Source organism: Anas acuta, chromosome 6 (genome assembly GCF_963932015.1).
Source record: "Anas acuta chromosome 6, bAnaAcu1.1, whole genome shotgun sequence".
In the NCBI taxonomy this organism is placed as follows: Eukaryota; Metazoa; Chordata; class Aves; order Anseriformes; family Anatidae; genus Anas; species Anas acuta.
Genome location: NC_088984.1, coordinates 10,444,893 through 10,465,509, shown reverse-complemented (window position 1 = coordinate 10,465,509; position 20,617 = coordinate 10,444,893). Strand labels below are relative to the sequence as shown.

Genomic DNA, 20,617 nt, shown 5'->3' with positions numbered 1-20,617 from the left:
TTTTTGGAAGCCGGGGATGTCAGGGGCGAGCATGAAGTTGTATCGAGTGCATGTGTATTACATTTGGGCATGCAGTATGGGCATCATCATGTAACCTCCTTTTGCCCTCAGAGCTTAAAATAGTTAGAAACTGCCCCTAATGGGAGGAAACGACTGTGGTACTGCCAGGTAAGGTCTGCCTCGGCTTTCTTTTCCTTTGATTCACAAGAAGAGAGCATGCTGATCTGCAGTGTCACAGGGTATGTTCTCTCATGATACAAAATAAGCAAACAAAACAAAATACTGAACTTTTTCAGTATTTGTACATTATTTAAATTGTCACGTGCAGATTGACTCCACTGTACTGGCTAGCCCTACTAAATGAGTGCTGTCAACGTAGGTAGTGTTGAATGAAAATAATCCTCTCAATGCAGACCCAACAGTATCAGCCACATCTGAAAGAACTGCGGATAATTTTGTCTATGCTGTACATAAGAAAGAGATGCACAGATGGCAGAATCCACACCTGCCCACAGTTAAGGGCAAACCTCTGTGGCTGGAGGAAAAACTCTTTTGTGATGAGTGAAAGGAATAGCTAAGTGATCTGGAAAAACATCAAATGCACGGAGATTGCCTGCCATCTGCAACGATTTCAGAATTGAACTGCAGATCTTGTGCAGTCCTCAGCTCCTGTGAGTTGGTCCTCCTGTGGCACGTGTGTGTCTCTGCTACCTGGAGGAGCACAGAGCAGAGTTTGTAAAATAAGTGTTTGGCTATGCTTGAATATTTACTTTATAAGAGGAGAATTATTATTATTTTTTTAATCACTGAAAATTTGTAAACCATTTTTCTTCTGAAATACTTAGTCTGCAAATGCTGCATCCAGGTACAGTGCTGGATACAAGTTTCAGAGGTCCTGCATTAGACTGATTTGCAAGGCTGCATCCTTTCTTCACAAATCTATTATCCCCTATTCAGGCAAAAAGTGAAGCAATCATAAACTTTGCTCTTATCCAGGCAGAAATGCATGTATGCATACATTTAGGCACACACACACACAAAATTCTCACACATAGAATTTATATTAAATACGAAATAGCAAATGTATATATTTATACATTCTAAAATCTGTTTCAAAAAGTGTGGCATCTGTAGACTTGGCAATGATTTTACTAGAGCTAGATCCAAAATCTATTTAGTTTATGAAAGCCTCTCCTTTTACTTCACGAGTAGTTGATTAGGTGGTATTTGTGGTTATTGCCTAGTATGCACACACATACGTACTATGTAAAATATAATGTTCTGTGCTGCAATTTGATAATCCCCCTAAAAATGAGTATTACAGAAATTTTTAGAAGGCTTTAATTTCCAGCTTCAGAGGAAGGACAGGATCTTCGCTCACCTGCTATGTGGCTACTGAGACCAGGAGCTCTTCATGAGTTCTGATGGAGGTTGAAAGGCAAAGGCAGGCGTGCCCTAAGTGCATAGAATCATAGAATCATAGAATATCCTGAGTTGGAAGGGACCCTTAAGGATCATCAAGTCCAACTCTTGACACCGCACAGGTCTACCCAAAAGTTCAGACCATGTGACTAAGCGCACAGTCCAATCTCTTCTTAAATTCAGTCAGGCTCGGTGCAGTGACCACTTCCCTGGGGAGCCTGTTCAGTTGTACAGTCCATACAGACCAGAAACTACAAAGCTGGTCCTAAGAGTTTTCAAAATCTCTGAGTTGCAGAGAAGTCTTTTAAACTAAAAACAGATATTTAAGATATCATTTAAGATACAAGCAGATATTGGCAGATATATAATACCTAGAGACTCAAATTATTTGTGGAAATGATGTCTCATTTCAGCTGCATGATTTTAAAGGATGTTAATACCCTGTTCTGCAGCAACTAGTTGCCTTTGCAAGGGTAATAAAAAGTTCTAGAAGACATTTTCTACATGAAATGGATCCCTAGCGTGGCTAACCTGGGTGTCAGATATAAACAGCATCTTCCTGCATGTTGTGGAAGGAGAGGTTAGGCCATGTGATAACACTGTATATGTTTTAATATAATAAGTGAGGAAAGTGCTTTCAATGATGGTTTGGAATATGACTTGAAGCCCCTTTGGGTTGTAATTTGGTGATTTTTTTTTTTATTTTTTTTTTGTGTGGTGAGGAAAAGGAGTAGGTGTAATGCTGCTGATCTGGATTCTGGCAGTTGGAGGTGGATTGGGACATGTGCAGTGAACATTGAGCTTACTTTGTTCCTGTGCATTTTGAAGCGACTCTCTTCATCCAGCAACAGGCAGGTGTAAAGACAGAACAGCTGTGATTATGTACAGCCTGGTGGCCAAGCCTTCATCAGTAACTAAACCTGATAACAAATAAGCCACACCACAAACATAAACAACCAGTACAACTGTCTGACTGGGTACAAAAAAGCTTAACATCCAGCAGCAGAGTATGATGAAGAAACAGGAACCTCCCTTGTCTCCCCAGATGTCTGTAAACCAAAATGAGCACTTTTAACACCTTCTCTCTAAAATGTCCTCTGACTTCTTTGTACACCGCCTTTTCTGACTTTGGCTTCTCTACTCTGCTGTACACCGTTCCCACCAGCCAGAAGCCGCTGGTTTGCCCCCACAGAATAGCTTGTTGGTGACCAAGGGATTGGGTTTGTTCCTCTGAGTTCTCCCCCTTGGAGTATCAACATTCAGTTTTGCCTACACTTACATCTTAGTCTGGCTGTGAGTGGAACTACATACTTGGCTACTGTCGTAGCCAAGAGCTGCCGTAATACAAATATTAAATGAAAGTAGCCTTGCTCTGTTGAAGCAGGCAGACTGCCTCTCATCTAGAAGTGTGGTGCAGGTTACTGCCAGCTCCAAGTTACTGCCTTGCAGTGTTGTGCCATATGACTTCCCCTGAATAATTGCATACATGATGCTCACGCTGTCACCCACTAATATTAAAGTCCTTTCAAATCGCATGGAAACAGGAATTAGCACATTTCTGGTCTTTATTAAATTAATTAGTTTTATCATTTTAATTTTGTTTCTCGCTTAAACTCCAGAGGATTCATTAGTGGGTTTATTCAGAGATTAAATCACATATCCATCACAAAACTGATTTGTTCAGCTTTGCTGAAAAGTCTCATATTACTCATGGGTTTAGAAATCATATTGCACTTATTGGCCTGCAGCATCACATTTTAATGGTAACTTACAATTCCTTGCAAAGTTTCATGCTACCTCTTCACTCCAGCAGTGAAAACAGCCTGTAGAGACTGTAACATGGCCTTTTCTGTGGTCTATTAGTGCTAGAAGACCTTGAAAGAACCTTCAGAGATAAATATTTTGTGGGTAAAGATCCATGGGATCATAGGATAATTCAGGTTGGAAGGGCCCTTTGAAGATCTGTAGCCCAACCTCCTGCTCAAAGCAGCCAGCTCTGTGATCAGAACAGGTTGCCCAGAGCTTTATCCAGGAGGCTCTTGAAAACTTCCAAGGATGGAGGCTGCACTATCTCTATGGGCAGTCAGTTCTCAGGGTGGAAAGTCCATTTCTCGTAGAGAAATACATCACGGTAAGGTTCTTACCAACCCAAAAGTCCAGAATTAAACTAAATTACAGTTAGCCATCTCTACCTGCAGGTTAAGGAAAGTTTTGGGCCTAACTCAGCCACAGGATGTATGTTATCACTAAGGAACACCTGGGGCTTTTACATATTAGTACCACAAGCTGAGACCAAAAAATGCAGGTACGTAAACTATTGATACAGCCTGGTGAAACTCGGTATTACGCAGGAAGAGAAAAGTGAGGAGGGAGAGCAATAAAATCAAACTTGTGGATAGTGGAGGAAGCACGCTCATTTGGGAAAAAGGTAAATTGAATGAGTGAATGAAATATGGATAAACTGAATGCATATTATACAGTGTAAAGTAATCTAGGCTACGAGAGTTAAGGAGAGGCCGGGAAGGATTGAACACAACTGACCAAAACCACTTTGGGATTGCTTTGTGGTGAAACTGGGAATCTGCACTAGCACCTAATGCAATGAAATGAGCTACCGCTATATGCACCTATGTTGTCAGAGAGAGTCATTCCACTAGAAGTTCTGTTGTTATGGGAAAGTTTAACTTCCAGATTTAGCCTAGTAAAAATGTCACGGGGACGTGCAGATGTGGGTTAGAGCTGAGCCAGTCTGAAATCATAGAGTCTTTTACTGCAGGTGTTGATTTGTGATTCCTGGTCCTCACAAACTACACCTTCGAAATCCTCAGCAAAAAATGATACCTGCAGATAGTTTGTTTTCTGCTCAAGATATTACTGTAGCTGTATTACCAATAGAACTGAAAGCTTTTAAAAACCTGAATACAGCTTTGCATTGAAGTCCTGTTTCTCTCTGATTCAGTACGCAGTGCCAGAGAACCAAAATAGCAAGATATTTAGTGACAGATATAATTCCTAAAAGAGGAGGGAGACCAGGTTTTTAATATTGCATTTTAGATGTATCAAGTTAGCAGAACTGGGAAGTAATTAGACTGCTACTGGCAATCTTGTATTATCCCACATGGTGTCATCACGTTGCAGGGACTATTTTAATGAGTTTGAAGTGTGCTGGTAAAATTGGTTCCAGGATGTAACAGACAAACTACCAGGTACGTGAGAATCTTTTTCCTCTCTACTGCCCCAAAACAACAGTAGCTGTGAGCTGCTAAGAGAAGGCTAGCACATATTTGCAGGTTGTGTTCACATGCATCCTTAATTTTTTTCTGAATCCTTAATTCTGCTGCACCACCTCTGCTGCATATTAGAGCAGATTGACTTGAGAGGAGTAATTACCAAGAGCTTCATTACGGACCCTTGCTGGTACTGTGTCACTGTATTCCATTTGCCAGAAAGATAGAAGGATGATAATTAAGAAGCAAAGCACCTTCCAGTGGGTATTTTATAGCAGTGAATTGATATGAGGAAACCTCTGCTGTCAGTCATCCTTGTGTAGCTTAGTAAAGATCCCTTCTGAGGTAATACATAGCAGAGCTTGTTTCTGGGGGTGTATTCATAACTTTTCAATTATATTTATCTATTTATTTTTCTTTCCAAATCATTACAGAACATGTAGCTGAGTGTCTAAATCTGCAATCTTAATTCAGTTTGGCTGCTGCTTACACAGAAGAGCAAGTAATGGGCTGACTCTTGTAATGAGTAATCAGTGTGGCAAGAGCCATACAAGAGGTAAAATTGTTCTATTACATTGAAAAATAATCACCATTGAAATCTGAGTGAGATTGGACTTCAGTTCCAAGACTGAAATATCACAGGATTTTGCTCTTATCACTACCTGTAGGGAATCCTAACAAATGATCCCAAATGCAAGACAGAATTAAAGAGAAATCTGTGAATTAGTAGGCTATTTTGCTGTGTCTGCTAGATGCAAATGTATTGCATAGTTAGACTTTTTTTTTTTTTCTTCCCCAAATTAAATCTGTGGCAAGAATGAAAAACAAAACAAAACAAAACAAAAAGATAACTAGGTAACTTATTAATAGCAGCCTGAAAATACAGTTTGTGGAGTTGGAACCCCCTGAATCTCAGTCCTTTTCATAGCTACTTGTTTAAAAGCCGTTAACGTATGCAAAATAACAAACTGTTGATTAAGGGAAAGACTATCAGCTGCCTGCTTTGATGGATTTCCTCTTCGTCTTTCCTTTTGAGTTATGAGACTTTGTCCTCAAAATGAAGAATTTTGTCTATTTGAGCTCCACAGGGGGGAATGTGCTATGGCAGATGAGGTGGCAGCAGTATGTTGTGAAATACAATTACAGTTATCCTCATAATGATTGGTTTTAGTGGAAATATCCAGGACTGGTGTAAATCAAAATGGGTATTTATAGGGCTGTATAAATATACACGGGTTGTGTCTGAGTTGTTGTACTGCTACTGTAGTGGGTTGTAGCACTGCTTTCAGAAAAAGGTCTTTGGGAAATGGTCAGGTTGTAGTGCACCCAGAACCCAGTTTTACTTCGAGACAGGGGTTTAATTATTAGAATTCAGACATAATCAAATTTCTGAATTCCACTACAAGTAGACTAAGAGTAATCAAAGCTTGAAAGCCGTATAAATTATTTTTAAAGTCCAAATAGTTTCATACTTAATGCTCAAGGCAGTGGTATGACTGATTTAACAGTTTCATCTGTGACAAAGTTAGATTGAAAAGCTGACAAAATTTATGAGTTCATTTTTTAATACAATGAATTATACTTTATATTGTCTTCTGGCTTCTTGTATAGAAATACGGCATCAAAAATGCATCAAGAAATATCTTCTGCAGATCACCATATGTTACCAATTCCTACAGCAGACTAAAGAAGACCTTATGGTTTCACTGTTAAAATTGTAGTATTAAATTCTTTCTACTAACTACTTAGCATGCAAATTTAATTACTCTTACCTTCCCAGTGCTGTTGCACTAAGAAAAAACCTTTGAATGTTTGAGCTGTAGTTGTCCTAAAAGTTGGTTATTGCTTGCATATCAGAGAGGTGCCCTCACCTTGTCCTTTCTGAATTAGTCTCTGGTTCTTTATATTCTGCACTCCGAACAATTCCAGAAAGCTCATTGTTTCTGGAAATCCAATCATCTTTTTCCATTAGGTTTTAAAATGTTTTGACTAAATTCTCTCTGCTCCTCTTTCTGTTTAGAAGCCATTAAAGTAATACATTACACGGAAATGAAGGAAATTTCAGATTCATGCATTCTTCATTAGACCTTTTCTGTAGCCTGCCAAACCTGTAGTGATTGATTATTTTGCATTATAGATACATCATATCTCTGATGATGTAGTAAATAGTGGGAAGATCATATTTTATCTTAGGTAGAAATGGCTGTAAATAAGTACTTTAAAAAAAAATCTACTTATGTTTCTTTTTAAGTAAGAGTAGGGTATTCACGTAAATTTGAAGAACAGATTTCTTTGATAGCTAATGGTGAATTTTGCAGACAATGCACTCATCATTTTCTGTTTCTATTTAATATGGTACTTGTAATGTTTCAGATTTTTAAGATCAAGTAGGGAGATGCTTTGTCTGAGGAGTGTTTTTTGACGCCATGGTGATCCCAAGCCAGTGGTATCTGGAAAATCAGATACCAGTCAAACCTCACTTTTATCTAACTACTCTTTCATTAATTTTTACAGTCACTTCTAAGTGAACTTGTTTAGAAATGCCATTTGGCTCATCCAATTTAATTGAATGTTATTAATGAAATTGCATTTACCTACAACCTTGGCACTAACACCCTTCATGTGCAGCTGGAAACATTTCATTTGGTTACAAAGCAGTTGAATAATTGTTAGCAGATGAAAGTTAGCAGGCTTCTATTAAATTTTTTGTTGTCTAATGGCTTGAAAAGAAAGCAAGGTTGTACTAATCATTTACAGTTTTTCATTATTTACTATAGTTAAAATTTCCAATTAATTTTGGAGGTTTCTTATTCTGCATTTTTATTTGTGTTTTGCATAGTTTGCAGTCTAGATAGAAATTATTTTTCTGGCTAATGAGATTGAAAGAAGCTACTTCAGTAGGCTCAGTAGTAATGCAGTGTTTTGCTCTAGTGGTTTTGCAGATGAATTGATACACTCAAGAGGACAAGAAACATGTATTTTAGCACTTAAAGTACTATACCATTGCTCATGAATTTTGCATGGCTGTGGATTCCAAAAGCCCGAATGTAAAGGAGATGCTAGGCTTGCTAAATATGATGTCTGAATGCTGATTCAAGCCTCAGACTGCATTTCTCTCTGCTATTAATACTCATGTCACTGTTATTAATGTATTTCTTTTTTCATTCTTCTTTTAGCTATTTCTGGCTAAGTAGGTATATGGGATTTCTTTTGACACAGTAAAACCGATCTGGAGAATAAGATAAGCAGCTCAAGATTGCTGAAGTCATGGTTTGTCTGCTGGCAATAGCAAAGATGCAAAATGTTTGCTGTTAGGCTTGTGGTGGGAGAGTTTACAGAGATCAGGGTAAGCACAAACAGGCCAACAGGAGTGAGAACCAAATCAGGCAATGGCCAGGGCAAGTGCTGATTCCATGGACACATTAAACTTGTGCCAGCTAGTCTGCTGTTTGCTTGCCTGTCTTCCTCAGAGGATGTGTACAGGGAATAGGAGATGTGCCAAGGGAAGGTGATGATGTTTCACTGTCTTCTCTTGCCCATTCCCTTGGCGTTAAACAATATTGGCACAAAGAAGTTTAATCCATTCTTTCCAGCTGATGAATCTGTGGTTGTGTTGGTTTAAGCCTGCTGGGAATGACAGAAAAGTTTTTCTTTCCGTGTTGCTTTCAGATGAAATGTCAGCAATTCTTGCATGAAGTGTATGTATCTTATTTCTGCCTGTCACTGGCTCAGCAAGTGAAGGATTTAATTAATAAACTTTGTAGGTTACAACAGTGCTAAATATTACAGAAGTAGTAAAAGGCAGTACTGGAAATTTTTGAGTTGGACAAAACTAGGTCAAGAGGCTCTGGACAGATGTCTGCAGTGATCCATTTGGACAGGGTGAAACTGCAAATCTCTGAAGGAACCAACTGCAGAACTGGGATCTGCTTGCAAATGCACCATAGAAAACCAAAAGCCCTCTGATTTTTTATTTTGCTCATTCTTTTTGGGAAATGAACTTTCCTCCCAGCCTTTTGACTATTTAATGATCATTGCAGGATTGCAGGGAATCCATTCTGCAAGTTTCTTTCTCTGCCACAGGTTGTGGACCAAATTTTTGTTCTCCTGTTGGAATCTAGGGGTAGGACTCCGGGGTAACAGGACTGTCTCTAAACTTTTCTTCAGGCTTTTTACAGCACATCAAGTTGGACAAGACTGAGGGCTGTGCTGCAGTTTATTGCAAAGACTATAAGGAGCTGAGCATCTCCTAAAATAGATGGAGCAGAGCTGTGCCTCCCTGAGACAGTACCTTGTTGAGCATACTACCCCTGGGAAGCTGGGAAGGATGCTGGCCTCTGTTATCTGTGCTCCTCTGTGTGAGGGCAGCCTCTTTACTAAGATCTCACCCACAGGATTACATGGATTGTCCACGGTGTGGTTCTGTGTTCCTTGTGTTAGGGAATTAAATGACCAGCTCCTCCAGCTCCTCGCCTGTGCCACTGCTGCAGCTGCATCTTCTGTCGTAGGCACAGCAGTACCAGTCCAACTGCAGTCCCCAGATTGAGCTTGATGTGAACATTGCTTGTGCTGCCAACCACCAGATGGCCTGATGTCTGAATTGGTAAAAATAGTAGCATGCTACTGGAATAATTATAGCACCCGTAGACCGAGCTAACAGATAGGTACCAAGCGATGAATACCACAGAAAGGAAATAGAACTTCTGGGGGAAAAAATGTACATGTAGAAATCAATTCTTAAATATTTAATGCTTCAAACAGTAAAATTGCTCTTGCTGTGTATCTGTTTATGGTATTTTGCTATTTTCTAATAGAATTGTATATGAAGAGCTACTTGTGGAGTTATGGATATATCAATACTGTAGTAGACTGGCTGTTATTGTTTGTGTAGAGAAAATCAAAGCCTTAAATCCTGTAGTATTTCTAAGCAAGAGGAACTCCATCTCAAAGTGGTATTAGTCCATGTTTGAACAAAACAAAGAATTTTCTTTTTGACTGGGAACTTCTGGGTCTGCATTACCTGCTTTATAAGCCCTTTATTGTGCCTGTGTCCCATCCAAAACAATTATTCTGTTACTTTGTTGTCTCTTCGATGGCCTGTTTGTTTGATTTTTCTAAAACCAGATTGTGGGGCAGGATCAAAAAGTCTAATTCCACACAGCACCTAATTTGGTGAGGCTCTGTTCCTTTCTTCTGACATTTAGTACTGAGAGACCCCTGGACAGCCTGTGAAGCAATCCCAGTGACGTAACCTGCTGGATTTTTTTAATACTCGTGTTTAATTAAATAATTTATTTATGGAGATTTGGGGAGGAAACAGAGGTTTCGCATTCTGTTGCACTACTTTTACCAATCATCTTCCCTAGATTGGTAAAGAGGATGAAGTTTCCTTGCTTATTTCTAATGTCATACAAAACAACGAAAAAAAAAACGAATGGAGAAGCAGACCTAACAGACCTCTAGAGGACTGCGTGGTAAGTCATCAGGATCAGAAGAGGCATGTTTTTCTGCCTCACTCATACTCTGAAACATCATCTGGTCTACCCTGTCTTCTCACATACAATCCAAGTTTGAAGAACTGGGAAGGATCCAGATGCCTCTTTTTTTGAGAAATGCTTTTTTTTTTTTTCCTCTTCTTTGATCCAAATCTCTATCTTTAACTACATAAGATTTTTTATCATTAAAATTTAGTTGTGTGTTACCCATCAGCAGAAGGAGAGTTGAAAACTCCAAATATATTCTTAGCAAATTTTTAACCATTTTTTTTTCTCCACAGAGCTTGTGTTATCTTGGGTGTCATATTCCTCCTATCATCTATATGTATTGTGATCAAAGCCATCCACGATCTAGCGAAGAAGGTGCTTCCAGAAGTGGTAAGGTGATTCATGTTCTTTAAAATGTTCTCTTTACACTGTCAGTGAAACTGAGAAAGGCCAATGTCTCCTTTTATCAAGCCTTGTTGAACTTGGTGAAGCTGTAGCAGGTGCAGATCCTGCCTGGCTGCACGTACAGGTCCTGGTCTTCAAGCAGTATTTTTTTCTTATGTGATGGAGTCTGGACTTTATAGGTTTTTACAGGCTTGACTCCATCTTCTCTCCTTCATATTTACCTTTACAGGCCAAATCTTTTGCAGCATAATCACTTAAAACTTTTATACAGGTTTTCATACAGGAATAGAAGTTCACTTAAAGTGAGGCAGTCTCTCGGGGCTTAAAGAAAGTGGTAGAATTTTAAGAGGAGAATCTTTCCACAGTTTAGTACTCCAATAGCTTCAGTATTTTATTTTTAATGTGGAAAAATGTATTTTGGGATTCTATTTTTTTGTTTTCCAGCTCTTGCCTCCAATTCCAGAGCCATGTACAAGTAGCAAGAATGAAACAGGTGAGGGGAGCATGCTGAGTGAAAGAGCTGGCTTTTCAACTGGTTCACCATGGAGCATCACAAAGGGCTTTTCTCCTGCTCTCTGCTTTCTTTTGGTTATGAAAGCCAGCCTGTACCTGGCCGATAGAGCAGCTCTCTGCAGCAGCCTTTCCCTCAGTTCTGCTCTGTCCTGTCCTGCTTGCTTCCTTCCAGTAGTGGTTATTAACTTTCCTGAGCTCTACTCATCCAAATCACTGGAAGAGCCATTTGGCAACAATTCCACTCCCAGAAGACTCTCTCTAATATGCCCAAACAAAATTAGGCTTTGGTTCAGGCATTGCATATGCAACCTGACCCGGACCTTTTGCATTCAGCCTTCATGAAGTTTGGGCTATATAGATACTAAATTTGGTCTGTATACAGTCTTTCGGCTTCTCGCCAGCAAGTCCCATTATTCACACATTGCTGGAGGGAAGCCTCAACTCTTTGCTTTTGACCAGGAGATGGAGGCAGAGCTGGAAAAAGAGACAAAATGGAATTTGAACCTGTTACCCACTGCTAGCACTGCAGGTGAATTCAGGGTACTGTACGCCCTTGGTAACTTCTAAGTAGTAGCTGGGCAACTACAGAAAGTTATTTTCAGTAGTTTAGTGAAGTTTGGGCAACCACGAGTAGCATAGCAAAAGCCCATGAATTAATGCATTACTGAATTGCAGCCAGGTGCATTGTTTGGCTACAGGTGACTCCTGTTTTCTTTGCATTTCTCTTCCTCTCTTTTCCACTCTTCATAATTTACTGCCTCCTCAGCTCTGCCAGCATAACAGCACATGTAGTTCCCCAGCCTGGTTCTGTCAAAATGATCTAGGTTAGCTCAAATGCTTTTGTTAGTCAGTTCTCCAATTCAACCAAAGCTTTTCGACAGAACTGGGTTAGGGAGCGAGCATGGATGCCGTTGTGCCAGTAAGGCTGAAGGAGATCTTGGTAAGGGTGAGGTAAAACCCTACATTGAAGGCCAGTTGAAGATGGACAACCTCTTAACTTGGCTCGGCCCAAACAATGCATCTGGCTACAGTTTGACTCCTATTTAGTGAGAAAATTCAATATAAATACATACTATTGACTGTGCAAAGCAGAAATAAGAAGGGAGGTCTTGATTGAAAATAAAAGACCCATTTGGTGAGCTGATGGTAGTATACATCAGATTAATTTAGATGGCTCAGTCTAACTCATTGTGCCCTAGTAATTTCAGCAGTAGGAACAAAAGTTTAAAAGGTATGGCATATCTCACTCTTCCATCATTACAGGTATCATCTGCAGGTGAGGGTTCTGTTTCTTACACAGGAAGAAATGTCTCTTATTTGCACCATTAAAGTTACATATGAATTTCAGACATGTTGTACTTCCTCACATTTTAACTTTTAATTTTTGAAATTTATTTACAGCAGGAATAAAACATGAAACCTACAGACAGGTGATCTCAGAGCAAATCCCACTGTGTTTCAAGTGTCCTGTAGAGATAATTTGTGCAGATCCCTTATGTCCCAGACTATTTTGGATTTAGACTTTGGTGGCCTAAAAACTGTGTTGAGTAGGCACAAGTTAGGGTGGATGCTGCTTACATTTGACCTGGTATCAGAATAAGTGGACAGGTTTGTTCCTGTGAAATCCGACTGACTGCTCTCACTCATGCAGGCGCTCCAGTAATATCAGTGGTTTGAAAGATGTGTCTGGCAGGGCACACACATGCACACACAAAGGGATTTTCATACCTTGCGGTTCTCCCTGGAAAGTAGGTTAAAACCAGGGATGAGAAAAGATGATACTTCTGTTGAGTGTCTCCTAAATGACATGGCAAGGGTTCTCTTTTCAAAGTCTGCCAGTACATCTCACTGTGAAACTGGTGCAGGTAAGGGTTGCATGACAGGTGAAAGATCTCTGTATAAACTAGGAATAACAATGAAAAAAGGGGGGACTGAGAGAACAGTGTTGTAGTGAAGATACTGCTGCAAGTAATGGCCAGTGAGGTATTAAACTTAAGTGTTGCTACATTAAAACTACTTGGGCAGAAGGATGTTGTTTAATAAAACTTTTTCATTTGCTCCAGCTGTGCCTGAATCTGATCCTGATTTTGTCCCTTAGCATTATGCAGTGCTCTCTCTCTCAGTGGAAGTAGTCATTCCTTTCAGTTGTTTAGGTCTTTGCTGATCACGGGAGTTCTCAGTTCATGCACAGCTGCCTAGGCAATATCATTAGCTTCTTAGAAGGGCAGAAATCTGCTCAAATGAAATGAGTAGTGGAAGAAGTTTCTTAGTCTACTTTTATCTAGGCTGATATCTTCTACTTCTTGAACTACCAGTGAATTAACCGCTAATAAAACCAATCTCTGTAACATCATATAACCTAGACACATATGGAAAAAGAACATTTTCTGCTATGGCATTTTGTTTAGTAATGAACTAACCCATTCTGCATCAAATAGTGACATGAACTATATGGTGGTGATTTCTGTATCATTGGGATTTCATATTAGCATGCTACTCTGATGCCAGGGATGTTATCCTAGTGGCATGAGCAAGAATCGAACATCAAGACGACGAAAAGATCAGTGTAACTCCACTGGTGTCCCAAACTGATATAAAAGTAACATGAAAAACTCCTTACCAGGTTAAGAAGATGTAGGTTACAGTGTAAGTGTTCACATCTGAGTCATAATTGCATGATGCTTTTGTACAATATGTCTGAATTTGCCTTTCCTGAAGCAAAGGTCATGGAAGGTGTGGGTACTTCTCAGAGCATCGTGTGAAATTTTAGATGTGTGACTTCAGTCTGAGGGGATAATGTGGTTAAACTCAGATGGAAGATGAGTTGGTGTTCAGATGGTGAACACAAAACTAATGAAATCAGTCTTGAAGACAGAAATGTTTTTGAATGCATTGCTCTACCATTTGTGTGGGATTCCAGATTAACAAAAATGTTAATGCAGAGCACCATGACTGACTGCATCACAGCCAGAACTATAAAGTCTTTTTTACATCTTAATTTTTGGGAAACTTCAGTGACTTTGTCAAAGTTACAATTTCCAAGCAGTTATAACTTCTGAGTTCATCTTAATTTGTGCAGGTTTTGGAGAAAATAGTGTATGATGTGGACAAATTTAATTTAACAAATGAAACAGATCAAGCAATCAAGTAACCTTTAGTGAACTGTAACATGCTATGGTTAAAGACCTAAAAGTGCAGTTACTCACTTCTGAATCATTCTGGATCACTTATACAAAGTTAATTGTATTTCTTGTTTGATATAAGATACATTGGTTACTTCTCTGTTGGTTCTTAATATGCATGCAGAGAGAAAGATACTTCCTTAAAAAAGAATTTATGAGCTCTTAAGTATAGAGATTCTGTTGTCCTTGAAGTGGATGGATCTCAGACAAGTGGCTTTCATGGCAATACTGCTAGCTAGAAACGATGCAAACTTCACATGACTGAGAAATCAATTGAATGCTTTTTCGAGTGTTTGGAACACAGCTTTTATTTTATTTATGTGGACATTTGGAAGCAGGAGTCTGTGATATTTTTGTCATTTCATATGATGATTTCAGTTGCAGGTCTGCCAGTCCTCACCAGGATTCAGACAAACAAAAGGAGAATGACAGGCTTACATATTCATGGCATTTCCAGCTCAGTTTGCAGCACTGGCGCTCAAGTTTAGCTCTGGCAGGCATTTTTCACTCACCTAGCTGAGTTCTCTTTTATTCCTTCCTGAATGTAATTTCATTCAAACACACTGAATTACAACACTCCCAATGTACATTGGCCTAGAAGAGAGGCCAATTACTTTCTGTATTTTTTAATACTGGTTCTCCCTTTCTTTTCTGCTTTTATTTATTTTACCTTTTCCTCTGTGTTAAGTAATTACAAATAATATGTAGTGTATATGCTGTCAGCACAGACAATGTTTTTTTGCAGTTTTTCAAATACTTCAAAATCCTGGAAAACACAGAAATGCTCTATTTCTATTTATAGTTCCTTTGCTCGATATACCAAGGACACTATTTGCCTTCGAAATAGCTTGCAAGGTAGAATATAAATGACTAGATAGATTAATTGGTTTAAAATCTGGTCCATTTTAATAATACTTGCTTGTCTGGAATTTTGGCTGCTGGTAATGCATGTGTTTTCTATATGCAACCACTACAGTGGCTGTGCTGAGTTGGGCTGAAGGCCCTGGCTCCTGTTCCTGTTCCTGACAGCAGCAGGTGCCTGGTGGTCCTGGTTCTGCCCATCTGCATCTCAGCAAGCCCCATGGTCGTGGGGATGCTAGCTACTGATACCCTTGTTCTTCTAGGAATTTCTATTAATACTTTTTAAAGCACTTTTTAGGTTTTTAGTATTGTCAACATCATATGATGTTGTAATTAGGTACTGTAGGAAGAAATATTCCCATTGTGCTTTTTTGAATTTACTACATTTTGACTTCATTTGTTGCCTCCATAATTCCTGTACTGGAAGAGGTAAATGATGGCTACAGCATTTTCCTGTTAATCATCTCCATCCCAGTCTTAAGTCTTCTCCATTGTATGCTCCACCAGTCTCTTCTGACAGCAGTAGAATCCTTTTCTGTTTAATCCTTCCTCATGTGGGAGGCATTCATTATCTTTGGTCATCACTGACTTTCTTCATGACTTATGAAGAAATTATGACTTATGAATTTCTTATGTTCATTTTACCAAATTACTACTGAGCACTGAACTGATATTTTTGCAGAACTTTCACAAATGTAGATTCCAACTCCTGCGGTTAATGGCAAGTTCAGAAATTGTCGCTGTTAGATAAACTTAGGATTTTCCCTATGCATATTACTTTATATAATAATTAAAAAGAAGCCTGCCCTGAAAAATGACATCCTGTGTCAGGAGAGTTGGCCAGTGAATTAATTTTTCCACGTACTCTGTAATTCTGTACTTGTATTAATTATATACTTTTTAATATCATGGGAAAAAGTTTCTTTTGAAGTAAATGAGATATATATTAATCCTCAAGGTCTGAAATAAAATCCCTTCTGCTAGTGTTTTCAACATTTGTGACATAGAGCAGTGTTTTCTAACAACTGGTCCATAGAATTATATTGTTTACTGTGTTTTTAAATTAATTAATCAATGAATTAGGGAGTAGATGATAAAAGTGTAGATGTAGGAGAAGTACTGCAGCTAAAGGCATCTGTTTGTCCAAAGGGTCTGGAAAGCATTAAAATTGAATATATGCATTGAGAAGCATAATGGATTGTTTTTCTCTCACACCTGATTTTAGGAACAACAAAAAGTGCCTGCAGGTGAGTTTCCCTTCATACTTAACTGCAAGTACTGCCCTGGCAGGGGATGGATGTACAGTTCCTCCTGTGTTTCTACAATTACTGTGACAAATACTCTGAAACTAAAAATTCTCTCTATATAGGGCAGTCACATTTTGAAAGCTGTGGAAATTACTTTTACTGAGCACCAGAGAACAGAACCAAAGAGCCATCTAGGTTGAAAGTGACCTTCAAGATCATCAGGTCTAATTGTCAACCTGACCGTCCAAGTTCCATCACTAAACCATGTCCCTCAGTGCCACATCCGTGTGTCTCTCCAGGGATGGCCACTTTACCACCTCCCCGTTCCAATGCCTGAAGAAATTTCTTCTCTGTGAAGAAATTCTTGTAGTGAGGGCCCCACTATTGAAGGTGCAGTCTCATCAGGGCTGACTGGGGACGCAGGGACAATCACCTCCCTGGTCCTGCTGGCCATGCTGTTTCTGATGCAGGCCCATGTGGCATTGGCCTTCTTGTCCACCTGGCACACCTCTGGCTCATGTTCAGCCATCAGCAGACCAGCACCTCCAGGTCCTTCTCTGCTGGGCAGCTTCCCAGCCACTCTTCCCTGAGCTTGTATGGCTGCATGGGGTTGTGTGCCCCAACTGCAGCACCAGGCCCCAAGCCTTGTTGAAGGGTAAGCAGATCATCTTGTCACAGGAGATGGGGTTAGTCAGGCAGGGCCTACGTTTCATAAAGCCATGCTGACTGCATCCAATCACACGATTGTCCCGTGTGTGCCATGAGATGACGTTCCAGGTGATCTGCTCCATGGCCTTCCTTTGTACTGAGGTCAGATGGACAGGCCTGGATCCCTGGGTCCTCCTTCCTGCCCTTCTTGTAGATTGGAGTCACATTTGCTAACCTCTGGTCAACTGGAACCTCCCCAGTTAGCCAGGGCGGTAAATGATGAGCATACAGCTTCTGTGTACCTTCCAGAGAGCATCTGACTGACATCCAACCTTGCCTTGAGTTTGCAGAGATGCTTCATTTTCCTTTGGAGACAAATCTGTGTGGGTGTCTATGTAGACGCAGTTTGTGCATGCAACACATATGCGCAAGTCATTTTCTTTATCAAGCTGTGACCTCCTTTCTCATTTGTCTGAAAATGTTTTTAATTAAAGCTTTCATATTTTATGAATTTAGAGATGTGATGACATTTTACACTTGTTTTGGAGCATGTTGTTTTTGAAAGAAATCATACTGTTCCTCTCCTATTTTTTTTCATATAGCTAGGATGCTTAAATATTTGGTTAAGATTTCTTGAAAAATATTGGGTATAGGTGTGGTGCACAGAACAGTGAGTAGAGAATATATATACAGAATAGTGGATATAGATGTGCTGTACAGAACCTGTGCAGTGCCCTCAGCTCTCACGTAAATGTGTAACACTGGCTTGAACTTCCTGGGGGAGGGGGGGTTATACAGTGCCCAAACACTGTGAATACAGTTCTCATGAGAGATAGCTATGTGCAAGTACGCTTGGAAGACTTTAAAAAATACAGGAAGGTCACAAAATCCTTGAAAAACTTTATTTTCACAGCAAAGAGTGATGTGACATTACAGCTATAACTTCCACTTTTTTTTTTTTTTCTGTTTTCTTTTTTTTTTTTTTTTTTCTTATTTCTTACGTAGCTGTGAAGCTTTATTTTTGTAGGGTCTGTTTCAGCATGACATGCCAAAGTTGTTAAGTTGTTATTTCACTTACATATCCTTGACTCATAAGGAAATTTGTTTTCACTCATCAGTTCTTTTTTTTTCCTTCTTCTCTTTTTCTTTGTTCCTAATACACATGCTGGAATTGTTAGAAGTAGGCCAGCTGCTCTTCCTTTCTGGTTTATTTGGAACTAAGCTTTTTGATAATTTTAGCAGTTCTTCATTATATCCAACTTATTAAGTTAATCAACATTTGGCATTTGGAATATAAAACCTTCATTCTGTTTACCCTTCCACTTAATTTTAAATGAATCATTCTCAGATTGTATAATTTTATTTTATTTTTTCCTACAATGTTGAGTACTGAAGCTAAAATAGAATCACTTCTTAATGTCTCAGAAGTGATTTACTATTTTTTTTATAGCTATCAGATTCAGAATATTACCCCTATTGTTCCTCACAGCATTTGTTCTCCAGCCAGTGTTGGCCATAATAAGGTAATTCCCAGTAGGAAAAGGAATTGCCATTCCTTTATTGATGTTTCAGAGCTATATCCATACCCAGTACCGACCCTGAGGATTTGGTGCACACGTTTCATTACAAATAAGGAGGAGTTCTGTCATTTTCCATGACATTGATGACATTGTGATTAGATTTCTGGGTAAATTTTAGTAATTTCTTGATGTTTTCTTAGTATTTTAGGAAATGGGTTTAAAACTCAAATTAAGCATAGTTTTCAAGCATTGTTTTGTGTTTGGATTTACTAGTGTTAACTCTTGACATCTCTCTGACAGAAACCTTTTTTCATTTGCCTCTTTACCTTCCTCATGTCAATCACTATATATTCTTGAATGAAATAAATATAATTTGTGTAAAATGGTGAGATTTAGCTTGACTGTTGCCACAAAGAATTTGCAGACAATTTCTTGTTTATTAAGAAGGCTAAAAAAGCCCAACCCAGCAACACTGAGAGTGACTCTTTTAATTTCACCTGGGGTTGTAAATCAATATCCATTTACTATTCAGTTACTGCTTGCGTTTCCCTAGATAATAGTATAACACATGTAATGTCAATGCAGTTTGGCATTTGTCCTCATTAGTATGGCAAAGGACACTTTTTTGCAAGAGTAAGCAAGCATCATGCCATATTTCTGACATTTCCTGCAGAACAAAGAAGGAAAATGTAATCAGTTTGTATACAAAAGACGTGATGCACATCTGATGTGGTGCCTCCAATGCTTTTATAAAAGAAATCCCTTGTAAGATTAGGCCGCGTGTAATTCTATCATATATTATTGATTAAAGTTGAAGAGGGAGCTTGGAGTGGCACAGTGTAGCGTTTTGAGTTCTAGTTTATTTGCAAATTCAATCATTTATAATAAATACATAATATATTTAACAACATCAACAGCTGAATTATAGGTCAATAGCAATAAAGCAATGCTTGTGTTTATATGTACATGTGTCCCTATACGTACTTCTCTATACACTTCTAGTCTCTCACATATATATATATATAATTTATTGCACATAATTTCAAATCAAAGTGCTGTATATATTAATTATACATCAGAATCCTGTTTTGTTATTGTTACAATAAGTTTGGTGTGATGGTTCATTGTTTGGCCTTAAACAATGAATTTAACCCTAAAACACATATGCTGTTACAGGTTGGTGAGAATGTTGCAGATACATGAAAAAAATATGTAGTTGATAGCTTTTATCCTAAATTGTGGGTTACTAGCTAATTGAAGTGATTGATGAAGTCGTTTTCAGGTCTTGGTGCGGTGATACAAAGTGAGTGTGGAATTGCTTCGTCACAGTGCCTTGGCACTAAGGATACAAGTTTAAACATTCATAAGGATTTTGTTTTGGAGCTAATAATAGATCTTTGTGTCTCCATGTGAAGAGTCTGCTACTTGAGTCAGAGGCTGGGCTGTCGGTTTGTTTTCTGACAGTGAAAAGCAATTAAAACTCTTGTCCCTTTTGAAGCTAGCTGGTGAGGTAGGCCCTCTGGCTTCCCAGAAGCTCCCTGTAGACTGATTACATAAACTATTTATTACTTCTGAGAAAGTGTGGTAGAGATTTTGACTTTTTTAAAAAAGTATTTGTGTTAGGAACATCTCTAAGGGCAGGAGACCAAAATCTATTTAAGTGAGGTGCTCCCTGCCAGCCGGCATGCCCAGGTGAGGTGAGGGCAGGCGGCAGCCAAGGGTACGTGGAGGTGGGGACGGGGAACAGGGTGGCAGCAGGCCCTGGTGGGTGCTGGAGAGGATAGTGACCCATCCTGGACTGAAAAAGGGTCATTGTGGAGATGTGTGAGACAGCAGGGATGGGGAAAACCAGTATTTAGCAGCACAACCCGGCGTGGTTTGGGCTAGTCACAACATCACTTGTGCCAATAGCAGCTGTAGCGTTCCAGAAATACGTCCCTACCTCCTCAGCCAAGATGCCTCATTTCATTTCAAACCCTTCTTTCCTGGGCAAGACTCAGCAGAGAAGAGGTGGGACACGCTGAGAGGCTGCCTTCTGTGGGAAGGGCAGAGTGAGATGAAGAAATGGTACCAGCAGCTCCTGGCTGTGATGCTGGGGGGCTGCTGGTG

The 20,617-nt window shown here is 39.3% G+C and overlaps 1 protein-coding gene across 2 annotated transcripts in view; it reads left to right on the top strand.

Annotated features, from left to right (window-relative positions):
* Nucleotides 1-20,617, top strand: part of TMEM163 (transmembrane protein 163) — a 101,118-nt gene that overhangs the window by 66,240 nt on the left and 14,261 nt on the right. For both annotated transcript variants that reach the window (XM_068687377.1, XM_068687376.1), the window contains one exon: nucleotides 10,426-10,522. In XM_068687377.1, coding sequence (XP_068543478.1) covers nucleotides 10,426-10,522 — 97 coding nt within the window. The remainder of the gene's footprint in view (nucleotides 1-10,425; nucleotides 10,523-20,617) is intronic.